The sequence below is a fragment of the Palaemon carinicauda genome, chromosome 17 (genome assembly GCF_036898095.1).
Source record: "Palaemon carinicauda isolate YSFRI2023 chromosome 17, ASM3689809v2, whole genome shotgun sequence".
NCBI classification, from domain to species: Eukaryota; Metazoa; Arthropoda; class Malacostraca; order Decapoda; family Palaemonidae; genus Palaemon; species Palaemon carinicauda.
In genome coordinates this window covers 101,658,328-101,683,459 of record NC_090741.1, presented here as the reverse complement: position 1 = coordinate 101,683,459, position 25,132 = coordinate 101,658,328, and the positions used below count along the sequence as shown (strand labels likewise).

Genomic DNA, 25,132 nt, shown 5'->3' with positions numbered 1-25,132 from the left:
AATTTAGACGTCTGGCAGCAGAACAATTGGCACCCACCAAACAGACATTCACCGAAATGGAGGAAATGGGCCTTTGCCAAAAGGCCTCCAGCCCATGGTCGTCACCTTACACATCATTCTGAAGAAAGACAGCTCCCTCCGTTCGTGCGGGGATTACAGGTACCTGAACATGCAAACAGAACCGGATCACTACCCCCTCCCAAACATCACCAACGTAACCTCCTACATGTACAAAGCGAAGGTTTTCTCCACGCTCGACCTCCTGAAAGGGTATTATCAGGTGCCTATGAACCCAGAAGACATCCCCAAGACCGCCATCACCACTCCGTTTGGTACATACACCTTCACTTACTCCTGTTTTGGCCTTCATAATGCTGGGGCCACCTTTCAACATCTCATGGATGGCATCTTAGGGGACCTCCCCTTTCGTGTATGTTATGTGGACGACATACTAGTGTTTTCCTCCTCAAAAGAGGAACACCTCCGTCACCGGCGCATTGTGCTCGACCGCCTGCAACAAAACGGCCTTGTAGTCCGGTACGACAAGTGTACCTTTGGCGCCAACGAAGTGTCGTTCTTAGGGCACTGCATCACTCCTGAAGGAGTCTATCCCCTCCCTGAGAAGGTAACACCCGTTCATGACTTCCCCGCGCCCTCGACCATCAAAGCTCTGCAGGAATTCTTGGGCATGATCAACTATTATCATAATTTTCTGCCAGCTATTACCGCCACTCTTGCTCCCCTCTACGCCTCCCTCAAGGGCAAGCCAAAGGACCTGAAGTGGGGTCCCCTTCAAGAAGCGGCCTTCTGCAATGCAAAGAAGGCCCTATCAACTGCTGCGGCTCTCACTTTTCCTATCCCACATGCCCCTCTCCTTCTCTCCACCGATGCCAGTGATGTCTCTATTGGTGCAGTACTCGAGCAGGTGGTCAACGGTTCGCCCCGCCCATTGGCCTTCTTCAGCAGAAAACTGTCCAAGGCAGAATCGGGTTATTCTACCTTCAACCGGGAATTGCTGGCGGTGCACTTGGTTGTCCGTCACTTTCACCATTTCTTAGAAGGTACGCCCTTCGTCATTCACACAGACCACATGCCTCTGGGGCACGCCATCACTCGATAGTCTGACGCCTGGTCTGCCCGTCAACGTCGACATCTCTCCGCCGTGGCTGAATACAATTGCACCCTTCAATATGTCCCTGGGACACACGGACTCAGGAGTGGGCACCTTTCCTCAACCTCAGCGTCATTTCGCACACATTCACGTCGACGTTTTAGGCCTCCTACCCACATCACAAGGACATTGTTACTTGTTTACCGTCATCGACCACTCCACTCCTTGGCCTGAAGCCATTCCCATGGAAACTGCAACATCCGCCTCATGTACATCTGCCTTACTCTCAGGATGGATTGCAAGATTTGATATCCCTGAGCATATTACTTCTGACAGGGGGTACCACTTTCACCTCTCAATTGTTGACATCATTAGAAAGCTGCCTACAACCCCGCTGCCAATCGAATGGTTGAACGTTTTCATCGCACCCTCAAAGCAGCTTTGATGTCCCTCTGCAAGGATTCCAGCTGGTTTACTCAGCTTCCCTGAGTCCTCCTGGGACTGAGGACCCCTCCTAAAGACGCCCTCGACGTCTCGGCAGCTGAAATGGTGTATGGCGACCCGTTGGTCGTCCCTGCCGAATTTTTTCCTTCTACAGCATCCTCCGACGATCTCCAGCGCATACGTCACATCGTTTGAAAATTTATTCCATGTCGCCAGACTTACAAGCCCCCAGTGAAGCATCACATACCGACAGACTTGGACTCAGCAACGCACGTCTACCTACACAACGACTCTAGCAAGCCACCACTAACGCCCCCTTACACGGGCCCTTTCCTTGTGATCCGACGCAGTCCGAAAGCATTCCTACTAAACATTCGGGGCAAAGAAGACTGGGTCTCCATTGATCGTCTAAAACCTGCCAGATGACCCGCCTACAATTCGCTTCTCTAGATCAGTCGTGCCCCTATTTAACATGTACAGTATGTCATTTTTAGGGGGGAGAACCATGTACCAACCGTGTGTCACACGATAGTACATAGTAACGACATTTCATTTTGTGTATATATTATTCTTGTATCTTCGCTCTCCCCTCGCACTAACATTGAACCTGAAATAATGTGTCTGTTTTTCTCACCGTTAACTGTTAACCGGTTCGGTGTCGGTTGAACAGGATATTTCCTGTTGCATTGAGTTTTTGTATATAGAGGCGAGTGTTCTGTAATAAAGTTACTCAGTTGCTTTCATCCTGCCTTTGAGTCACAACCTTCTCTCGGCTCATTACAACTGCCTGTCAGAGGGGTATTTTCCAGAGCATGATTTCATGAGAGAAAATCTTGAATGAAGGGATGAAAAATTATGCGTGGTCGACATGACAAGGGCTCTTGTAGTCCACAAGAGAAGTAACTCTTGGTACGAGGCATAACATCAAATGAAGGATGAACAAGATGATGATGAGATATAAGCTAGTAGTATCAAGAAACGACTGGATCCAAGGGAGCCTGGAGGTAAAGTCTAATGGCACTAGCAGCCCCAGTTCAATATACCTAAACCTGGTTGCAATATTTCAAAATTACTGCCTTTGTACGAAAACAGAAGAAAATTATAAGAGAGAATGATGAGGACAGGTTTGCTCGCCGACACAACTTATGTGCATGGTGCAACACATACCACTAGGCACAATAGAGGAGCAAGATGATATTGTTAAATTGCTTGCAAAGCAAGCCCCGCCATAGCTAAGACCTATTGAATTAATGATTAATTAGATGATTGAAATAATGCGCATGCACAAACACACGCATATTCTCTTTGGTGAGCAGTAACCAAAGAGTTCCTGGATAGAGGGAGGAGCGACCAATGAACGTCAGGTTTCTGAGTCACAAAAATGAAAGCTGCAATCCAGTCCTCTTTGGTCCACTGAAAGTTTGTTTTCTTTCTTGTAGTCCCGTGTTCTCTGGCGGAGGACCAAAGATCAAACCTGTGAACCATAAATTAGAATAAGGTAACAATTAAAGAAATTCAGTCAGAATATCCAAAGCGGTAATAAATCAGATAACAGTTTATTGTAAATTGGATTGATTTTTAAGTCTCAATTAAGGAGAACCCAAGGATAGAATTTTAAAAGGTAACTTCTGTTGTCTTGAGTAATATGCTTGTGCTTAAATTAAATGACATCTCATACTCTAGCCTTTACATAAAAAATTTTATGGGTGTTTGTTGTTAAGTCTTAGTTATTGAGCTGGATATGTTTTCACAATTAGGACAGATCTGTGTTAGTGTACAAAGGGACTAAACCTCTATTCTGATATTAGATGGGAGGTGGGGTACCCTGTCAGAGCGAGAACCAGATGAGACTCTTGAATAGCCTACATACCAGGGTGACAAATGAAAACATCAAAGTGACAATAGGCATTTTAATTAGGTGGCGCAGGTCCTAATATTCATGATATAATAACTGTCTGGCTCAATAGATGAGAGAGACAGCTAAAAGATTAATTGAATTCTCGGTCAGAGAGCATGGTGCGTAGCCAACTTCACATTGGAGAAGATCTGTAAGCAACAGTAAATGTTTCCAAACATAGACAATGGATATTGGAAAGTTGCTAAAATGGTGGACAAGAAAAAAATACCTCCAGTTCATCTTTGCATTACAGTTCTAACTCCATTTGCAGGAGTCTTGTCATAGAGGAAGTCTAAAGGTCAATGTAAAGCTTGAAGTCCATCGTTAGCAGTCAGAATGATACGGAAGACAAGACACATTCCTCCCACATATTCTTTTTGCCAAAATTTAATTGGTTTTGGCTTGTGTTTCTTGGGCCGAGTTATAAGGTTAATGTCAGGCAGGGTGGCAGGTTGAGATGCTAGACCTTTACAGATTGGAGTTTACCCTGTTTTGAATTTTAGTTAGGACAAAGCAGCAATCATTGTCTTGTAAGGACAGTGAGACAAGCGTCACCAAGATCAACTGATACTTTATTCAAATGTGTGTGGGAGTATATTACAAGGTGCGGACGGAAAGGTAGGATGGCGCTGGTGCCAAATCAGATTGAATTGGCCGCCAAAATATATGTTTTCTTACACTTACAAATATACGAATTATGAGTTAACAGAAACATGTAATGAAATAATACATATGTCAAAATGTAGCTCTGATAGAGCGGAATACATATACATGGGAAACCACGGTGTGGCGAAAGGAGAATTCAAATAAATAAACAGTTTGTTGATTTTCTGGACGACGAAGGGAGCGGTGTCCTTACAAGTACTCCCCCCCCAAGACATCGGGCGGTGTAGAGGGCTGATGATCAATCTTCGTATCTTTTCGGGCGTCGGAGGGTTCCTCTTGATTTTGAACGGAGGGGCGCGCCGGCAGTCGGCGTAAGGATCTCTTTCTCTTGTTGTCGTTTGATGATTTTTCTTTCGTTAGCCGCCTTGTATTGAGGTGGCACTCTGGATCTGCCAGGTCCGGTGGAGGCGGAGTCGCTTCCTTCAAGAAACGCTGGTTTCACGCGGTCTATTGAGACCCAGTCCTCTTGGCCATGGACGTCGAGAATGAAGGCTTTCGTTGTCTTCTTAATTACCCGGTAGGTGCCTCGATAAGGTCTAGTTAGTGGTTGTAGATGAGCGTCAACACGGACGAAAAGTACCCGCAGTCATCCAGGTTTTTTGGCTTGAAGTGCTAGGTTCTGTCCTGGTAAGTTTTGAGACATGGCCTGAACTTCCTGGCGATGTCCCTTAGGTAATCCAGCTGCGTGTCGTCGGTTGATGAGGGAAAGAATTCGCCAGGAACTGCGAGCGCCTCCCCGTAAACCTTTTCGGTGGGCGAAGGTTCGCCGTCTGCGCGAGGGGCGGTGCGAAGGCCGAGGAGTACCCAAGGAAGTCGTGATTTCCAATCCCCGTCGGTGCAGCTCGCCATCAGGGACGCCTTGAGGGCGCGGTGAGTTCTTTCGACCATGCCGTTTGCCGCGGGGTTGTATGCCGTGGTGCTGTGGAGCGTCGTCCCCATCAGGTTCGCCAAAGCGAGCCATATTTCTGAGAGGAAAGCGGGGCCTCTGTCTGTTGTGATGTCATCAGGAACGCCAAACCTGCTCACCCAGCTTGACAGGAGGGCTTCGGCGCATGCTTGAGTCATAGCTTCGGTCATCGGCGATGCCTCCAACCACCTCGTGGAGCGATCGATAATCGTAAGCAGGTAGCGAGCAGATCCAGAAGGGGGCAATGGTCCCACGATGTCGATGTGTATGTGACCGAAACGTCTTTTTGGCTGGGGGAAATCGCGTACCCCAGATTCGGTGAGACGGCCGACTTTGCTTGACTGGACGTTGATGCATGACTTTGCCCATTCCCGGGTGTCCTTTTTTATCCCTGGCCAGACGAACTTTTCAGACAGAAGGCGAGCGGTGGTGCATCCTGAGGGGTGTCAAAGTCCATGGATGATATCGAATATTTTCCTTCTGCAGGAGGCTGGTATCCAGGGACGTGGGCGGCCGGTGCTGGTGTCGCAAAGAATAGTTACTCCTGCTGGTCCGAGGGGAATTGCACTTATCTTGAGCACGGCTGGCCCCGTCAGGTGATCCTGTGCTTCTCGGTCGGTGCGTTGTTCGGTTGCGAGATTGGGGTAGTCGATTCCCAGGTGGATTGCGTCAATTTCAATCCTTGAAAAGGGTGTCCGCGACTGGGTTTCTCTTTCCTGGGACGTAACGTATGGTGCACCCGAATTCGGCGATTGTTGCGAGATGATGTTGTTGTCGGGAGGACCATGCGTCTGTCGATTTCGTGAAAGCGTGTACGAGGGGTTGATGGTCCGTCGCGATTGTGAAGGGAGTGCCCTCCAAGATGTGCCTGAAGTGGCGGACGGCGAGGTATACGGCGAGGAGTTCCCTGTCGAAGGTGCTGTATCTTGTTTCGGCGGGTTTCAATTTCTTGCTGAAGAATGCCAGCGGTCGAGGAGAACCATCGACGAGTTGCTCCAGCACAGCCCCGCAGGCGACGTTGCTGGCGTCGGTCGTTAGTCGCAGGGGCGCGTTGTCGTCGAAATGAGCCAGGGTGGTGGCATTCGCAAGGGCATCCTTCGTCCTGGCGAATGCCTGTTGCTGGGGCAAACCCCACTCGAGTTTTTTCGCTTTTCCTTTCAGGACGTTGTCGAGGGGTGACAGGGTTTGTGCGATGTTGGGGAGGAAGCGCCTGTAGTAATTGACCATCACCAGGAACTCCTGAAGTTGGCGGATGGTCGTAGGTATCGGGAACTCCTTCTGCACCGAACGTGCACTTGTCGAAACGTACGACTAGGCCGTTCTCCTGTAGGCGTTTGAGGACGGTGCGGACGTGCCTCCGGTGTTCCTCCTTAGTTTTCGAGAATATCAGGATGTCGTCGACGTAGCAGATGCAGAAAGGTAGGTCACCCAGAATGCTATCCATTAGTCGTTGGAAGGTCGCCCCGGCGTTGCGTAGACCGAAGGTTGAGTATGCGAAGGTGTAGGATCCAAACGGCGTTACAATGGCAGTTTTCGGGATGTCTTCTGGAAATACGGGGACCTGGAAGTAAGACTTGAGGAGGTCCATCTTGGTAAAATACTTCGCGCCGTGCAATGCGTTCGTTAGGTCCTGCATGTTGGGCAGCGGGTAGTGATCGGGCGTTATGATGAGGTTGAGGCACCTGTAGTCGCCGCAAGGTCTCCAGGACCCATCCGGCTTTTTTACCATGTGTAGGGGCGATGCCCAGAGGCTCGATGCTTTCTTACAGATACCCATGCGTTCCATGTCCTCAAAGGCGCGTTTGGCATCCTTCAGTTTCTGGGGCGGGAGGCGGCGGAATTTGGCGTGAGTAGGAGGTCCTGTCGTTGTGATGTGGTGGTGGATCCCGTGCTTGGACGGGGAACCTGGCGAGTGTCGGAGCTCGGGCTTGAAAACCTCGGGAAATTCTTGTAGGAGGTCGGCGTAGGAGTGCGTCGTTACGGCGGATACGGACATTGTTGCAGGGCCGTGTTCTAGGGCGCGGGACTGGCAGGTTCCCGTGTTGATGAGATGTTTGTTAGCGACATCGACGAGGAGTCCGTGGTGGGCGAGGAAATCCGCACCGAGGAGGGGACGATTGACGTCAGCGATGGCGAAGGGCCAAGAATACGAACGGCCCATGATAGATATCTTGAGGGTCCTAATCCCATAGCACCGTATGGGAGATCCATTGGCGGCGATGAGTGAGGGAGCGCTTTTGTCGGGACCACGGTCTAGGTCGGACTTGGAAGGTGGGAACGTTGACTGCATTGCGCCAGTGTCTACCATGAGTCTACGGTTGGAAATGGTATCGAGGATATAGAAACCATTCTTGTTTTGGTTACCTGCGGCTGCGATGGTGGCAGGTGGATGCTTCTGGCGTCGTCTTCTAGGGAAACTGCATGGTGCTCTACATTTCTTGGCGTCGCTGCTGAACTGTTTGTGGTAGAAGCACCATGCTGGGTTAGTCCTAGGGTTCGGTCGTGTTGGTTGCGGCGGTTTCTTTCTTGATAGAATGTTGATCTCGTCGTCCTTAGGGGCCGTTGCCGAGGAGTCTATGGAAGAGCAGCTGCTGAAGGAGGAGAACGAAGGCGGTGCTGACGATGATGCTCCGAGGCGAGATGCTTTGGAGGCCTTGTGGAGCTTCTGAGCCTTCAACAGGAGTTCGTTCATCGGGAGCGTGTCGGCGTCTGTCAATTGGGCCCTTACGTCCTGTGGTAGGCGTCGAAGAAAGATCTCGCGAGATAAGCTAATCTCACGTCGTCGGCCGTTGCTGTCTGTTTCGGGGAGCATAAGCAGGCTGGTTAACTCGTCCCACGCCTCGACAGGAGAGGAGTCACCCGTGGGATTGCCGGCGAGGTCCAGGACCTTTCTGTGCCCTTGCTGAGACGGAGAGGGAGTAGATACCGATGAGTTTCGTTCTCAGGTCGTCGTATGAAACTTGGCCGGCCTGGGCGTCGAACCATGGGGATCTCTTGTCGAATACCTCTTCAGGTATGGAGGTGAGAACGATGTCATTCTTGGCGCAGGAGTCGCTGAGTCTAGCGACGCTGAAGAGTACGTCTGCTCTCAGGAACCAGGAAGCGGTGTTGTGTTGAGAAAAGGGCGGCAGTTTGACTTTGGGCGTGGAGGCGAGGCCGTTGGGTGCGATGGGCGTGTTGCTTCCTGCATCGTGGCCAGACGACGAGTCGGCGAAGAGGTGAGAAGTTGATATGTTGGTTAAGCTCATCGTACTGCCTTACATGCACCGAAGTGTGGGAGAACCAAAGGCAGGCTCACGCCTAAGGTAACGGAGTATAGAGAACGTAGTACGGCCGTAATAAGTCCGTTAATGGCAAAGCCAAAACCGCTGATACTACTTTCAACTCCGGGGTCACCAGTTGTAAGGACAGTGAGACAAGCATCACCAAGATCAAATGATACTTTATTCAAATGTGCGTGGGAGTATATTACAAGGTGCGGACGGAAAGGTAGGATGGCGCTGGCGCCAAATCAGATTGAATTGCCCGCCAAAATATATGTGTTTTCTTACACTTACAAATATACGAATTATGAGTTAACAGAAACATGTAATGAAATAATGCATATGTCAAAATGTAGCTCTGATAGAGCGAAATACATATACATGGGAAACCACGGTGTGGCGAAAGGAGAATTCAAATAAATAAACAGTTTGTTGATTTTCTGGACGACGAAGGGAGCGATGTCCTTACTGTCTTGTTACTGACATTTTACTAACAGCTGTTGTTTGGAAATCACTGTGACAGGAGTACAGCTTATTTCCGACGTTTTCTGTAATTAAATGCCAACTTTTCCCAAAGGTTGGTGCAGTTGCTTTAGATATAATGTCTGGTATATTTTAAGTATCATTAAACTTATGGTATTATTGTAGTGTATTACAGGGCATCTATTATTTATCATGTGAAAATAAGTTTGGTAAAGTTTTATTGGAACGAGTGTCATTTTAGAATAGAGCGTATTTTTTTTTCTATAAGAAAAAGTAGTTATTTCTATGAGAAAAAGTAGTTTTTTTCTATAAGAAAAAGTAGTTTTTTTCATAAGAAAAAGTAGTTTTTTCTATAAGAAAAAGTAGTTTTTTTTCTTAGGTTACATTGCCCTGTAATACACTATTATAATAACAAATTTCTTGATTAGGAAGCAACATATATTGGCCTCTTTTACGTTCCAGTACGCTTTTTATGCCCATTTAGAGTCCTTTACGTATTCAGCCATGTAAATGCATTTAATATCAGTTACCCTATGAATTCAAGCAAGAAACTAGTTTTTTTTCATAGAAAACCAATTTTATGGTACACTAATGTATTACAAAAATTGCCGTGCGCGCTCTCTCTCTCTCTCTCTCTCTCTCTCTCTCTCTCTCTCTCTCTCTCTCTCTCTCTCTCTCTCTCTCTCTCTCTCTCTCTCTCTCTATATATATATATATATATTTATATATATATATATATATATATATATATATATATTTATATATACGGTATATATATATATATATATATATATATATATATATATATATATATATATATTTATATATATACTGTATATATATATATATATATATATATATATATATATATATATATATATATATATGTATATATTTATATATATATATATATATATATATATATATATATATATATATACAGTATATATATAAATATATATATATATATATATATATATATATATATATATATATATACTGTATATATATATATGTATATATATATATATATATATATATATTGTGGAAAATTTTTTATGTGTGTTCTGAGTGGGAACTAAGTCCGGGAAAGTCTCCTTATGACGGCTACACAAAGTTCAACAAGGGAGGATAATGAGCACTTACTCTCGGGGCACAAATGCCCTGCTAATACTTTACTGTCACAATTCACTAACCATCACTCTTAAATACAAAAGGGGGAAATTTTACTGTCCAGAGGCCGGAGAACTCCACACGTAGAATTCGCAATAATTTATGGCCTACTCTAGCTTTGTCAGGTCTATAGTCATCTCATTCTCAGGCTCTGTTCCGGCTCCGTCCCAGCTACCCCAATGAGATGCTGGACAGGTATTTTACGTTAATGTAATTAGACAAAATCCAAAATGGGAGCAGTGATGTAAAGTAGTTTAAAAGTTTAAAGATAAGGATCTTTACCTTCGAAGCAAATATAATAATGCAAAGTTCCTCGCTGTTACCACCTATAGACTTACTTAGGTTTTACTCTTTAAATATTCCCAGTTTAAACATTAAATAAATGAGGGAGCAAAAATACTAAGGAGGTTTAATTAACCTAATATTGATTTATTCACAAATTTACATTAAAAGAAAACGGACATCTTAACAACACAAAAATGGAATAATAAAAGGAATGCAAATTAAAGCAATTCAAAATAATAAAAATGATGGGTTAGACACGTGGTCTGCAACAATCAAAAATCAAAATGGGGTCAGGCACGTCGCCCACGTGACCCAGAGACTGAGCTAGTCTCAAACCAGAAATTAATATCCAAGAAAAATATATACACACAATCCCACCGCACACAGTCCGAATAGTGTAAAAGCCAGGTTCCCTATCAAGTTAAAATTAGTCTAAGCTAAATAATGGGGGAATAACTATGGCCATTGATGTAGTACCTGCACTCCTTTGAAGATTAGTCCTATGCCCGTGATAGCTGTTGACCTGGTTGCACTAATTGGCACTTTGCACTCTTGCCTGGCTCACCCCAAAAATTCTCGTTTGTGGTAATTAAGGTTTCCCAGGTTCCACTCCTTCACTGTCTCCAGCCGGCAGCCACAGGACTCCTTGGTGAGTCACGTTTTGGAAGAGGGGGATGGGGGTGAGCCAGAGGTGCACGGATACTGACCGGGCCGGTCAGTCGGTCATGACAGCTTCTTGATGAATGGGGCCGACGCTAAGGTCAAAGAGATCACCTGGCTTCACCTTGCCAAACAAGTGACGGTCATGATGCGCGCAGTAATCCATTGGGGGTGCCATATCGGGACTTCAGGACAGGGCAATGTATTGTTGCAAGGAGTGCAGAGGAGGCAGGATTTTGTACTGAATACTATAGAGAAATCTTGCTGCTCTAAGGGAGCTTATATTTACAATAATCCTACCTATTCTGGCTTGCTAGAAATTATTAGTTTAAATGATTAATCAGCAATGGACTGGTGCGATGGGCATACATCTTAAAATTAACAAACCTTAACTGGTAATGAGAAATATAAGATGCATTAATTCAGCAGTATTGAAATATATATAAAAATTCAGTTTAGGAATTTAATCTCGACCCACGTAGTTTAAGGAAAGAACCAACATACGCCGGGGTTACTACTAAGGCCCTCTGTTGTGCGTATCTACGCTGTGACGTCACGAGCATGGCGTGCGCCACTGTCAACAAGTTTAAGTTTAGATTAGTCCTCCCTATGTTCGTTAAAGAAAACTGAATGTAGGAGAGAATGTTTAAGGGGTCGCTATAGTATTAGTAGAAGAGAGCTAAAAATACGATTAAAAGAAGAAGAGTGAAGACAATTCGGTTTCATTGTCGTTTATTACATGGCAATGTAACCTAGGATTCCAACTACATTTTCTTATAGGAAAAATTACGCTCCCTTCGAAAATAACACTCGTTCCCGTTGCAAATGAATAGTTTCAGAAATATATATACATCTATATCCTCCAATAATGGGGGACCCCCAGTGGGAACTCGGGGTTTTGGGTGGGGAAAACATACTGGGGAACCGATATATAACCGTAAATCAGTCCTTTTCTTCTCTATACATTTCCTTCTTGTATTTATTATAACCGTAGGAAAATACAAAACAGTATAACTGGATATATTTGGGAGGAGCCGTTTCAAAGGTTATTTCTTGTAGTAATACAGTAACCAGTGCTGCCATCGCCTGTTGTAATTTAAATGTTAGCATTCCATACCTGATGTAGATCAAATGTTAGCATCCCTTGCTATCATTAGCACCCATTTGTACGTACCTTCGTCCGCACCAGGTTCCGACCTGCGCATATATAACCCCCCTGCGCAGGAGTTTCCTCTCTCCAATTACTCTTTTTATTACCGTGTTATTTTCTCATTTTATATTCCCATTCAATACTATTTATCATTCATTCCATTTTACCTTCCTATATTGGGTTTATTTGTTTGGTTATTTCTTTATCTCTTCCTGGTTGCACATAAATGCTTACTCTGGACTAGTTTTTTTATCCAGTTAATTCTCGGTGTGATCATCTCATTTTATATTCCCATTCAATATTATTTACCGTTCATTCCATGTTACCTTCCTATATTGTTTTTATTTATTTTTGTTGGTTATTTCTTTTTCTCTCCTCTGTGTCTTATAAATCCTTTCTCTGGTCTAGTTTCCGTATTTAGTTCATTCATGTTTACCAGCTAGAGTTCTTTGTTTTTCCCTTAACCAATCACCACCCTAGGCCTATACAGATATCTCCCTACCCCCCCACTTACTTTATCCCTATTATCGGTGTTTCCATACCCTTTGTTTCAATGCCTTTCCCGTTGTAACCTTTGTCCTGGTGAGGTGTTCTGCGTTACAAGTGCGGTTTCTTTATCTTATAGGCAAGACATTCTCATGTTTTATTGCAATTCTGAATCCATCATTCGTAAAACTAAGAAGAAACTCCGTTGTGGTTAAACCGTTACTGCCTATAAAGGTACTTTTTTGGACAAAAGTCGTCTACCCTCATGGAAGATAATATTATGTGCAATCCACTTTTTGCATAAACATTCGGACCATGAGACCCTCATGGATGGTATCGACATATCTTCGAAAACTAGTGTCGATTGGAGAAGTTTCTTTTCCCAGGTTACCGAATACTTCGTCGTTTTCTTCATTAAAGTAAGTCATTCCTCAATAGCCATTATACGTGTTTTGTGACCGGGGTACTTCTAGGCAAGGTTAGGTGGGTTTGTTAGGTTCTGTGGTCTTTCTGTACTATTTATATATTGTGTAACAGTTATATGGAAAAATTATTTAATATTCGAATGGAAATATTTATCATTTCTGCCACTAGTAATGACATCGTGTCGTTGGTAGTTCTGTGTTCCATTCGTCACCGTTGGTAGTACTGTGAATCAAAGTAAGTCATTCCCCTATGCTTATTATATGAGTTTTGTGACCGGGGTACTTCTAGGCAAGGTTAGGCGGGTTTGTTAGGATCTGTGGCCTTTTGGTACTTTTTATTTATTGTTTAATAGTTATATGGAAAAATTATTTAGTTTACGTATGGAAATATTTAGCATTTCTATCTCTAGAAATGACACCGTTCCGTTGGTAACACTGTGTACCATTCGTCATCGTTGGTAGTTCTGTCAACCGTTGGTAATGTTGGTAATGTTATCGTCCCCTACACCTGTTGTTTATATATTTTAACTCAGTATATATGTCAACAGTGTTAATATTTATATGGTTCATTTGTATTGTATTTCATTGTGAGATTTCGCACAGGAAATATATGATTTCCTATAGTAGATATCGTGATTTAACTGGTTTTCTCATTTATTTCATCCTAATAACATCAACCAATTCGTCAACTTATAACTAACCGAATTGGTTGATCTGTTTGTTTGCGATTGATATGATCATCAAAATCGGTTAAATCACGTTATTTGATATAGGAAATCATATATTTCTTGTGCGAAATCACACCATGGAATAATATACAAAATTACCGAAAATTCTTCACACCCTGGGGATAAAGGGGAGAAAAAAGAAAGAGGGGTTAGTTCCGGCAAATGTGATTCAACTACTTGTTAGTATGAGCGAGATAAGCTTACTGGATTAATGAAGAGTGAAGTTGTTCTTCACATCAACGTCCGTTTAAAGTTAACAAAACGCTGTTAGCGTTAATTAAAATCAATTGAATCAAAAGTTATACTTTCACGTGAATTTGGGGAAAATTGAACCCGCAGGCAATGCTTCACGGAAGCGTTAAGATAAGCAAATGATCAGTGTTAACTTTAAGCGTACGATGTAATGGTAATTAAATGATTAAAAATACTCAATTTTCCCACCCTAGGGGTACGGATAGAGCAAACAAAACGTGAGCCAATATCAGTCGAGTTCAGCAACAAGTCCAGCCAATGACAAATTAAAAATTATGGGGGTGAGTTCCAATCCAAGTCTGACACCCAACGTTTTACATAAAATGTTTTTACAAATAAAATTACTGGCGTAATGAAAACTTTGTGTTCGTCGAGTGGCAAAAGGAGAAAAGTGACTTCCTTCTCGGCGTTAAAATGTGAACAGTTATTTGTCACTAGCATGAATGATAAATCGAGACGAACTAGGTCTATGGGGACATCGTATTTCTGACTGGGAAAGTCTTGGATGTCGGTTTTAAGAAAAACGTTTGCAAGGTGAACATTAAAAGTAAAGGTTATATACAGCATGAGCTGAAGGATGTCAGGGGAATTATAGTAACATGACAAGTTATCAAGGTAAAAATCAAATTTACGCTTTGAGGTTAAAGCAAGTGATCGACCTGGAAAATGCTGCTGTACAACTTGGCAATAATAATAAAGGCTGGCAGTTGCGCCATATAAGACTGAATGAAAATAATGAATGGTGTTCATGGTACCGTTATCCTCAAGCAAGGTGAATCGTAAACAGGCTCTAAGCTCCGGTGCTAGGTCTACATGTGTGACCTTCACTAAATCCACCGTCAGTGCAAAAGGTTTCTTTCTGACTGCTAAAGTCCTAAGGTTGCGTTCACGCGGCTCGTTCTGAGAGTGGGTTTCAGATTTTGACGTGGAAGTTTTAGCGTCAACACGGATTGGAGCGGAAGTTACGGGCTTAAGAATAGGACATTCAGGCAACGTGGGCACTGGTCCTTGGGATGGTACGGTTTTAATGACTGACTTTACCGGTGTAGGCCTCTGCTGGCCTTCAAGCACACGGCTAGGTTGAGTGGTATTTGCGCTACCATGAGGGGGGTCCATTTTAAGACAATGAATGGTTTCTCATCCGGGACGAACTGTCACTGGCGGCAAAGACAAAGGGGGCTGAGGGCGATCAAACGCTGGCGGCTTAAAGTTCGGAGATGAGGACGGAGCACGTGGGACTGACACAAAATTACTAATCGTATGCCGTGTTGGGAACATAGTACTGGAATGTGAAGATTGAACAGGTTGGGGAGTTGATGCAAAATTAATTACATTGTGCTTTACTGCCAAGACATTAAAAGGACCAACTAGGGGATCGTTAATGACATTTAAAACGGGACGTGTCACTGAAGGTGTCGTCCTTGTTGAAGAAGAACAAGACTGATTAGGTTTAATTATTAAATTAGGATGAGCCATGAGGCTATTAAAGGCAATTTTAACTTTACTTGAACAGGCAGCAAGCACGGGATAATTTAATTTGACTATGGGATGGTCGTAATGACGTCTCCAAAAATTCTTGTAATGGTTAAGTTCATCTTTTACTTTACTAATTTCACTTTTAAAATGACCCACGGCTTCAGGACCCATGTTGGGAAAATCCACAGAAGCAAGAGCATGAAGTGCTAGATCTGCATCCTCACACACAAAGGTGAATGTTAATTCCTGTTCCTTAAGCCTAGCGTTAATCTCCTCGGGGCTGAGTGTTTCCGCCTTAGGCGGTGGAGGGTTGTTTACGTTAAAAGTGAAGTCCGCCACCTTGGACTGACCACGTTGGATGAACGGATTCGTAAAAGCAAACAAAGGGTAACTGAATTTTCAAAAGGAATGTAAAAATGAAACTTTACACATTCACTAGCGTGACAATTGAATATTTAAATTTACTCATGATGGGAGGAAAATGGTTAAATGATGAAAAACATATAAATCATGAAATTACTTTAAAATTCAAAGTGACCGGATCGAACAAAGCAGACGATGCCCAGGTCACGTGACTTTAGACTTCACTAAACTTAATTATTTACGCACGTGACGATAATGACTAATTAAGTTACTTTAAAGTAGAACATATTAGAAAGCATATGGGCTTATGAATGCAAAGACTCAAGTTAAAAGTTAAAATAACAGGTCGGGGCTGACACTGTTGTGACGATTTCACGATTACGGGCGCACTAAGGCAGCCACTGATCTATTCAAAATGTAGATAGGCGCACAAGGCAACGACTTTAAAGTGCACTCTCGTGGAGGCTAAACAAATATAAAATTTCCCTCACGCGGAGGTAAAACAAAAATATCCTCGCTAAAGGACAAAAACAATATTTCCTCGCTAAAGGACATTAAATGAACTACACGCAGTAATTTACTTACGGTAGGAAACAATTACGCACCCTTAGTTTGGGCTGTAAACAATATCCGCCATCTCGGAACAAACACGTGGAATGAAACGGACTCGGTGTTATTAAGTTTCTACGTTACTCGTAAGAAGACTTAAAATTATGTTGCGCCAATTCGCTCTTTAGGACAAGGACACGTGCTAGGTATACGGGAACATTAGTTAGAAAGGTTAAGGTTGGTTAGGGAAGGTAAACGACACAAAGGAAGGTAGACCAAGGTACAAAATGTTACATTATAGATGCTTAGCTAGCAAAATTAGTTGACAGAACGAGTACACCGGCGCTCTAGCTGAGCAGTAAACACGGGCGTCTGAACAACAAAAATCTTAGTTCAAGTAGCTTAGAACTTCCTGGTATAAGTGGATTCCGCCACAACACGTGGGTGAACGGATCCGAGACAAAGCGAAGTTCCTACGACAAATTCTAGTCTTTCTGTAGAGAACATTCAAGCAACAAATTAACCTGGTTACGTAGTTCTTTCCTTAAACACGTGGTCGATACAAAAAGATCATAATGATTACAAATTTCTCTTCCCAATTAAAGTCTGGGCATTACACATTCGACAAACTGGTTGTGTGCATGTGGGTAAGTGATATAGCGAGTTGCTATGAGCTTAATCAAGCTGATTAATTACGTTAATGCTTCACAAGTCAAAGGTAAAAGATCCGGTTCGAAGGACCACTCGTGTGGAGAATTTTTTATGTTATGTTCTGAGTGGGAACTTAGTCCGGGAAAGTCTCCTTATAACAGTTACATAAAGTTCAACAGGGGAGGATAGAAGCACTTACTCTCGGGGCACAAACGCCCTGCTAATACTTTACTGTCACAATTCACTAACCATCACTCTTAAATACAAAAGGGGGAAATTTTACCGTCCAGAGGCCGGAGAACTCCACACGTAGAAATCGCAATAATTTATGGCCTACTCTAGCTTTGTCAGGTCTATAGTCATCTCATTCTCAGGCTCTGTTCCGGCTCCGTCCCAGCTACCCCAATGAGATGCTGGACAGGTATTTTACATTAATGTAATTAGACAAAATCCAAAATGGGAGCAGTGATGTAAAGTAGTTTAAAAGTTTAAAGATAAGGATCTTTACCTTCGAAGCAAATATAATAATGCAAAGTTCCTCGCTGTTACCACCTATAGACTTACTTAGGTTTTACTCTTTAAATATTCCCAGTTTAAACATTAAATAAATGAGGGAGCAAAAATACTAAGGAGGTTTAATTAACCTAATATTGATTTATTCACAAATTTACATTAAAAGAAAAAGGACATCTTAACAACACAAAAATGGAATAATAAAAGGAATGCAAATTAAAGCAATTAAAAATAATAAAAATGATGGGTTAGACACGTGGTCTGCAACAATCAAAAATCAAAATGGGGTCAGGCACGTCGCCCACGTGACCCAGAGACTGAGCTAGTCTCAAACCAGAAATTAATATCCAAGAAAAATATATACACACAATCCCACCGCACACAGTCCGAATAGTGTAAAAGCCAGGTTCCCTATCAAGTTAAAATTAGTCTAAGCTAAATAATGGGGGAATAACTATGGCCATTGATGTAGTACCTGCACTCCTTTGAAGATTAGTCCTATGCCCGTGATAGCTGTTGACCTGGTTGCACTAATTGGCACTTTGCACTCTTGCCTGGCTCACCCCAAAAATTCTCGTTTGTGGTAATTAAGGTTTCCCAGGTTCCACTCCTTCACTGTCTCCAGCCGGCAGCCACAGGACTCCTTGGTGGTTCACCTTGCCAAACAAGTGACGGTCATGGTGCGCGCAGTAATCCATTGGGGGTGCTATATCGGGACTTCAGGACAGGGCAATGTATTGTTGCAAGGAGTGCAGAGGAGGCAGGATTTTGTACTGAATACTATAGAGAAATCTTGCTGCTCTAAGGGAGTTTATATACACAATAATCCTACCTATTCTGGCTTGCTAAAAATTAATAGTTTAAATGATTTATCAGCAATGGACTGGTGCGATGGGCATACATCTTAAAATTAACAAACCTTAACTGGTATTGAGAAATATAAGATGCATTAATTCAGCAGTATTGAAATATATATAAAAATTCAGTTTAGGAATTTAATCTCGACCCACGTAGTTTAAGGAAAGAACCAACATACGCCGGGGTTACTACTAAGGCCCTCTGTTGTGCGTATCTACGCTGTGACGTCACGAGCATGGCGTGCGCCACTGTCAACAAGTTTAAGTTTAGATTAGTCTTCCCTATGTTCGTTAAAGAAAACTGAATGTAGGAGAGAATGTTTAAGGGGTCGCTATAGTATTAGTAGAGAGAGGTAAAAATACGATTAAAAGAAGAAGAGTGAAGAAAATTCTTCACATATATATATGTAGAAAATACTTTATCGTGAACCAAAATTGGAGAAGTTGAAAGTGATTTCTTTTGTTGTTAAATATAAGATAAATATCAAACTTCCTAAATATTATTCGTAATATTATGTTTATCATGTTAAGTGTTGAGCGGGGATGACTTTTAGTTCTTTTAAACAACCTTGTTACTAATGATCTGTCGTCTAGGATTGTTTTTTAAGGTGAAATGTTTGTTTACGCTGTTGTCCGAGAGCTGGAAGTTTTTGTCGAGGCGAACGGAGTTCCCAAGTCAGTTCTCGGGCAAAATCCTTGTTGTATGGTGGACATTTTTACAATTCTCGCTCATGGAAGGATGAACCTCTAGTGATACCGACACTCTGCCACTTTGGGCGGCAGCAGGAGCAACAGTAATTTAGTGAACGGCAGGAGTATTGAGGTGAGTCAGCCTTTTCACATTTGAGCACGAGTTGATTTGATACCCTAGCCATAATAATTTAATACATTGGATTAAATTAGTTCCCTTCTCAAGACCTTGTTAAAAATAAATCTCGGGATCAAAAGAAATTACGATTTTTCCCATTTCGTTTTCGGTTTCTTTCTTACCGTTAAAAGTTTTGTTTTTACAGTGGATTACCACTTTTATTGGGAATTCATCCATTGTTATTCATGGATTACCACATTAGGCTATTAGCTATAAAGTTTTGTTTTTGGTGGATTACCACAGTTTATAAACAATGTTAGTGCTTTTAAATTTAAAATCGAATTCCATCGAAGGTATTTCTAGTGAACGGATTCCCGTTTTGAGTTTTGCTTTTGTTAACACTGATTCCCGTAAGTGATTTAGTTTCTCTTTTACCTAAACAGTTTTACAGAGAGTGTTTTTTGTGTTTATCAGATCCTGAGAGACATGATAGTCATAGGTAGGGGGTTGCTTCATATAGTTGTTTTCCGGTGAAGTAAGTTACTAACTTGAGGGAGGCAGGACAGCAATTAATCATCTTAGTTGTCTCAACCAGTAATTTTTATCAAAAATATTGATTAAATTAATAACTGGACTTTAAAGAACTTTTTGCTTCATTTACCTCATCTTGTATGTTTTTATCTTACCATTGATAAAATATGTGTAATATACATATATATATATATATATATATATATATATATATATATATATATATATATATATATATATATATATATATATATATACGACAGCAAATATAGCCGTTTCTAGTCCTTTGCAGGACAAAACCATCAGACATATGAATTCAAATCTGGGGTTTGGCCAGTTCTCATCACCATGGTGGCCATTGCGCATTGGGGATGGTGGGGGATTATTGTCTGATTTCTCATTACAAACCAATCAAGTATTTGTTTCCTTGACTAGTACAGCTGTGATGAACATAGATATACACAAGCCCTTTCACCCTTTCACCACATTAGGGTATCCCCATTCAGAAAAGTATATATATATATATATATATATATATATATATATATATATATATATATGTGTGTGTGTGTGTGTATGTGTGTGTGAGTACATTAAAGTAAAAGAGTTATTTTCTTAGGTATCTCTAACTAACAAGTCTTCAGGAAATTTTCGACAAATAAGCGTGTTGTTGATTTTATTTTATTTAGATAATAACTATAATAAACATTTTAAATGTTTCATAACTAAATAGAAAAATGTGTGAATCAAAAGCTTGACGAATTTAAAGTTATGTTAGAAAATCTCCGTGAAAACACTTCAGTGATAACCAGCCAGTAGGTGTAGTAGTAGTGGAGATTTGCCTTTGAAACAGCCCTCCAATTCATGCCATATCCGCATGAGTTTTAATCCAATCTAAGTAACCTAAAGGAACAGAAGAAAATATTGCCATGAAAATTGTTTTACTTATGTAATGTAAGCAGACGAGTTTTCAAAATATTTACCCATATATTTTTGTTAGATAAGGGAGATTGACTGACAGGGAGACTTGAAATAGATTAATAGCTTTGGAGATAACTCACGTGTGACTCGTAGGAAAACGGAGGGGGTTTTTGGCTTGCAATCTTTAATGCCGAAAGAAACAATTCCGATTTGCTCCGTAAAAGTTTCATGTTGGTACATCAATGGGCCGCCCGAATCTCCCTGTAATAGAAGGTAGATCCATTAATATCTAATTTCCTTGATACTATTCATAAACTTACATCTGTCATCCACATACAAAGCAACAACAACAAATGCAATCATTTTTAGTTTACTGCAGGACAAAGGCCTCAGACATGTCAATTTATGTTTGGGGTTTGTCCAGTTTTCATCATCACGCTGGCCGGTGCGGAATTGTGATGGTGGGAGATTTTCGTCTGATCGCTACAGAAACCGGATTATTTCATAAATTACCTATTTTCAAACTACAAGAGATCACTTGACTTCTTACCTGACAAGTGTTGCCGTTACCTAATGTCTGATTGTTGGAAAGAGTACAGATCATTTTATCACTGATCGCTTTAGGATTAGGATATTTCTTCTTGCATTCTTCAAAGGTTATTGTTTTCATCACAGCTTCAAGGAGAACAAGTGAGGACGAGTTTTCCATACCTAAGAGAAAAAGAATAAACTTTTAGAGGCTTCCAAGGGAAAAAATCTTTTACCTCACTTTTATACTTCTAAAGTCTGAAGCGTAATGCAAATCAGGACGAGGATCTTTCTAAGTTTAGAAAGTTTTAGAGAAAACAATGATGGGTGTGTATCTGGAAACAAATGCAAAACCCGCCAGTGGTAACTCAAGTAAATTATCTATTAGAAAAATATAAAGTTATGCCTGTTTCATAGACAAATTAAAGCATCCATTTTAATCATCATCATCAGCCGTTGCTAGGCCATTACAGTATAAAAGCTCAGATTTTCTTAGCTTGTCAATCCGTTGTCTTCTCTTCCTTACCCTGCTTCATTTGTAATCTCAAGGGACCAATTCTGTTATTTCTAATGTCCATCTATTGTCTGTCATTCTCATTATATATCCTGCACCTGTCCATTTCTTTTTGTTACATGCTGGAATATCCTCTACTTTAGTTTGCTCGTATCCATGTTGCTTTTTTTTCCCCTCAGTGTTATTTGTATCACTATTCTTTTCATAGATTTTCAGTTATAGATAGCTTATGAACTTATGTTCACCAAGTTTCTGATGCAACAAATTAATACTGGTAAGACTATTTGGTTTAAAAAAAGCTTTTCTTTTTAGCGAAAGTGGCATTTTAGTTTTCATAATTTCAATTTGTTTACCAAAACATATCCATTCTCCTTTCAATTTCATTATCATGGCCTGGGATAACCCTTGCTGTTTTTCATAATTATGTATATTCATTAACAATCTCTAGAGGTTCATCCATAACCCTTATTTGTTGTCTCTGCATTTTCATTAAACATTTTCTTAGCGTTACTCATATTCATTTTCATTCCTACATTTCTTCTTTCTCTATTCAAGTCTTCTATCATCTTTTTAAATTCATCCCATGATTCTTTAAATAAACCTATGCTATCTTGGAATCTTGATAATATTGTTAAGGTATTCCTTATTAATGTTAATTCCTACATTCTCCTAATTAAAACATTTAAAACTAATTCTAGAAATGCTATGAATAATTTAGGAGAGACGGGGCCTCCCACTCTTACTCCTTTCTCAATCAGAATTTTCTCACTATTTTTATGTATATATCTCCAAGTGTTCAAACATCAGATTCATCCATTCCTTATCCTTGAAAGGCTTTCGTTGCTGCTGAAGTTTTAAAAGAATCAAAAGATTTTTCATATTGTATAAATACCATACATAGTGGTTTGTCAGTTGCTGAATGCCTGGTTCCAGAGCTTGCCTTCAATCTTAGCAGTCCTTTTATTTGGCCTAATATGATCTTTAAAAATATTTTTTGTATTACTGAGAGTAAACATATTGGGGCAGTAAATTTTCAGGGCTTTCGTGTCTCTCGTTTTGTAAATTAGTATAACGATAAAGTTTTTCTAACCTGGGGGTATAGAGCATTCTTGTGTGAAGTTTGTGTGAGTTTTATTATTATGAAATCTCCTCCATCTATTATTGAATCAATTGTTATGCCATTTTTCTGCTGCTTTGCTTCTTTCCATGCCTTTATTACTTTCTTTACTTGTCCTACTGTTACGTTAGGTACCGGCTTAAGTGTTTCTTTATTTCTATTGGTAAAGTTTTATCTTATATAAAGTATTGTATAGAAATCTTCAGGAATTTTTATACATTCATCTCTTTTATTGATATTTCCATTTACATCCTTTTAAGCAAATATCTATGGATGTCCAGTTACAAGTATTCTTTTCACCAACTTGATGCTTCTTTCTTTCTTTAGTGTTTCCTCAATTTTGGTCTGATTGTGTTTACGAATGTCATGGGTTTTCAGTTTGTTTATGGTGTTTGATAGTTCGGCTAATTCCATATTATCTCTTGGATTTTACCCTCATTTCCAATTTTTTATGTTTTAGGTTTTTGGTGTTTTCTGATAGTTTTCTTTGTTTGGGAACTTTTCCACAGGTCAGTTGTGCTGATTCCAATACAAATTTTGTTAAATTACTATTCATTTCTTCTTTACTTGCTTCCATTTTATCGTTTAGCTGCGAGTACCTATTTCGTATTGCTAAAATAAACTCATCAGATATTATTTTTTTCTTTTACAGGAGTGTTTATTTTCTTTCTTAAAATCAATTATTCTCTTCCTTTCCTTAAATCTACACAAACTTTGTCTCTCATCATTCTATGATGGCTTGATTTGAACTCGTCTAATACTGTTATATCTTCAACTAAATTAACTTTTCACTGAAAATCAAATATATTTTGTTTTTTGTGTCTCCATTTGGGCTTCTCCATGTCCATAATTTACGTTCCATTTTTATATAAAAAGGGGGTTCATGATCTGTAGAAAGTTTCTCTCAGAATATTTCACAAGCATGTTTTCATCATTTCTTGTGCCTACTCCACATTTACACAGTGCTGATTCACCTCTACCTCGCTTTTTATGCGGGGGGAGGGGTGTGGTTGGTCTACGGTAGCATTGAATCACCCAAAACAAATTTAAATTGAGTCCTATGTTTTTTCAAAGATATCTCCAAATCTTCAAAAAAGTTTCTATATTGCTTCCTCTGTATGAGATATTGTTACATACGCTTGAATGATCTTCAGTGTAAACTATTTATTTGTTTTGATAATCAATCCTGCAATTCTGTCAGTAAAACTACAAAATTATTTGATGTTACATGCAAGCTTTTTATCAATAAGACAACTCACTCCTTTTCTTTGTTCCTTTCATGTCCTCTGAATCAAAATATGTCTCTCTTTCAACTTCACTCATTCCTATTATATCCCACTGTATTTCCTTCAGCAAAATCTTGTTCTCTAGACAGGATCCTGACATGGTAGGTTGCAAGGATCAGTTTCAAAAGCTTGTCTGTTCTAGGCTAGAGATTTTTAGCACTCTCTGGGGATTGGGGTCGAAGGCGTGATTGTTTTATCCGTGTCTTTAGTTTTGCCAGTTTTCATTACCAGGCTGGTCAATGCATATTGATGATGGTGGGAGATTTTGGTCTTATCTTACACACCAAACCAACCGGATGTAGGGTGCCCTGAGTAGTACATCTTTGCTGATCATGGCAAACTCTTTCACCATGGTAAGGTATCCTCACTCAGAAATAGTTGATACTATGGGTTTAGCTAATAATAACATTAATAATGATAATGTTTAAAAAATATTGGTATAAACCAAGACAATTCGTTCAGTTTCGGGTTTCTTAGAATTGTTATTGTGGCAAACTTTTCATTTGAGGATTAATGTATTTTGTACCATTATTTGTTGGTGTGATTTGATTATTGTGTTAAGAGGTAAAAAAAAAAAAAAAAAAAAAAAAAAAACAAGAGGAAATTAATCTTACAATATTTGAATAAGACAGCAAGACTACCATCAGTTACAGATATCATTGAAGTATAATACGCACAACATACTCACCCCCTATGGTGTATCCCCATCCGCAAACAGTAACCTCAACATTTTCGTGGACATGAAGAGAATCGGAAGGAAGGCAGATAGGCGAGATGGTATTGTCGACGTCGAAGGGAATAGGATCAGCCACTTTGATGATGGCAATGTCATTTGCTAAGGTTATGTCATTGTACTGCTCATGCAGTATTATCTGTTGAAGAATTAATGTTGGAAGGTTTTCAAAGAGAGATTGGGGTCTGTTTTTAGTAGTACAGTTTAGTTTGAGTGAAACATTTGCTATTGAATAAGCAGCAGCAGAAGAAATAAGAATGGTCGAAAATTACCTTATCAATCTTGAGATACTTGGCTGTCTCTGATGTCTCTCTGAAGTCATACATTCCGACAACTGCCCGTGAGAGAGAATAAT

General features: G+C 40.8%; 1 protein-coding gene across 1 annotated transcript; it reads right to left on the bottom strand.

Moving 5' to 3' along the window:
- Positions 1 to 2,928: 2,928 nt before the first annotated feature.
- On the bottom strand, positions 2,929 to 25,103 carry LOC137656487 (chymotrypsin-like protease CTRL-1). Its single transcript, XM_068390661.1, has 5 exons — positions 25,050 to 25,103; positions 24,733 to 24,916; positions 21,150 to 21,310; positions 20,740 to 20,860; positions 2,929 to 3,029 (listed from the first exon to the last, which is right to left on the bottom strand). The coding sequence occupies exons 1-5, from the start codon at positions 25,101 to 25,103 to the stop codon at positions 2,929 to 2,931; spliced, it is 621 nt and encodes a 206-aa protein (XP_068246762.1).
- Positions 25,104 to 25,132: the final 29 nt, after the last annotated feature.

Excerpts from the sequence above, each read along its gene's own strand:
- LOC137656487 (XM_068390661.1), bottom strand. The coding sequence starts at position 25,103 with ATGTATGACTTCAGAGAGACATCAGAGACAGCCAAGTATCTCAAGATT. Across the intron at positions 24,917-25,049 it reads AGTATCTCAAGATTGATAAG|ATAATACTGCATGAGCAGTA; the intron begins GTAATTTTCGAC and ends ATTCTTCAACAG. Across the intron at positions 20,861-21,149 it reads GTAACGGCAACACTTGTCAG|GGAGATTCGGGCGGCCCATT; the intron begins GTAAGAAGTCAA and ends CTTCTATTACAG.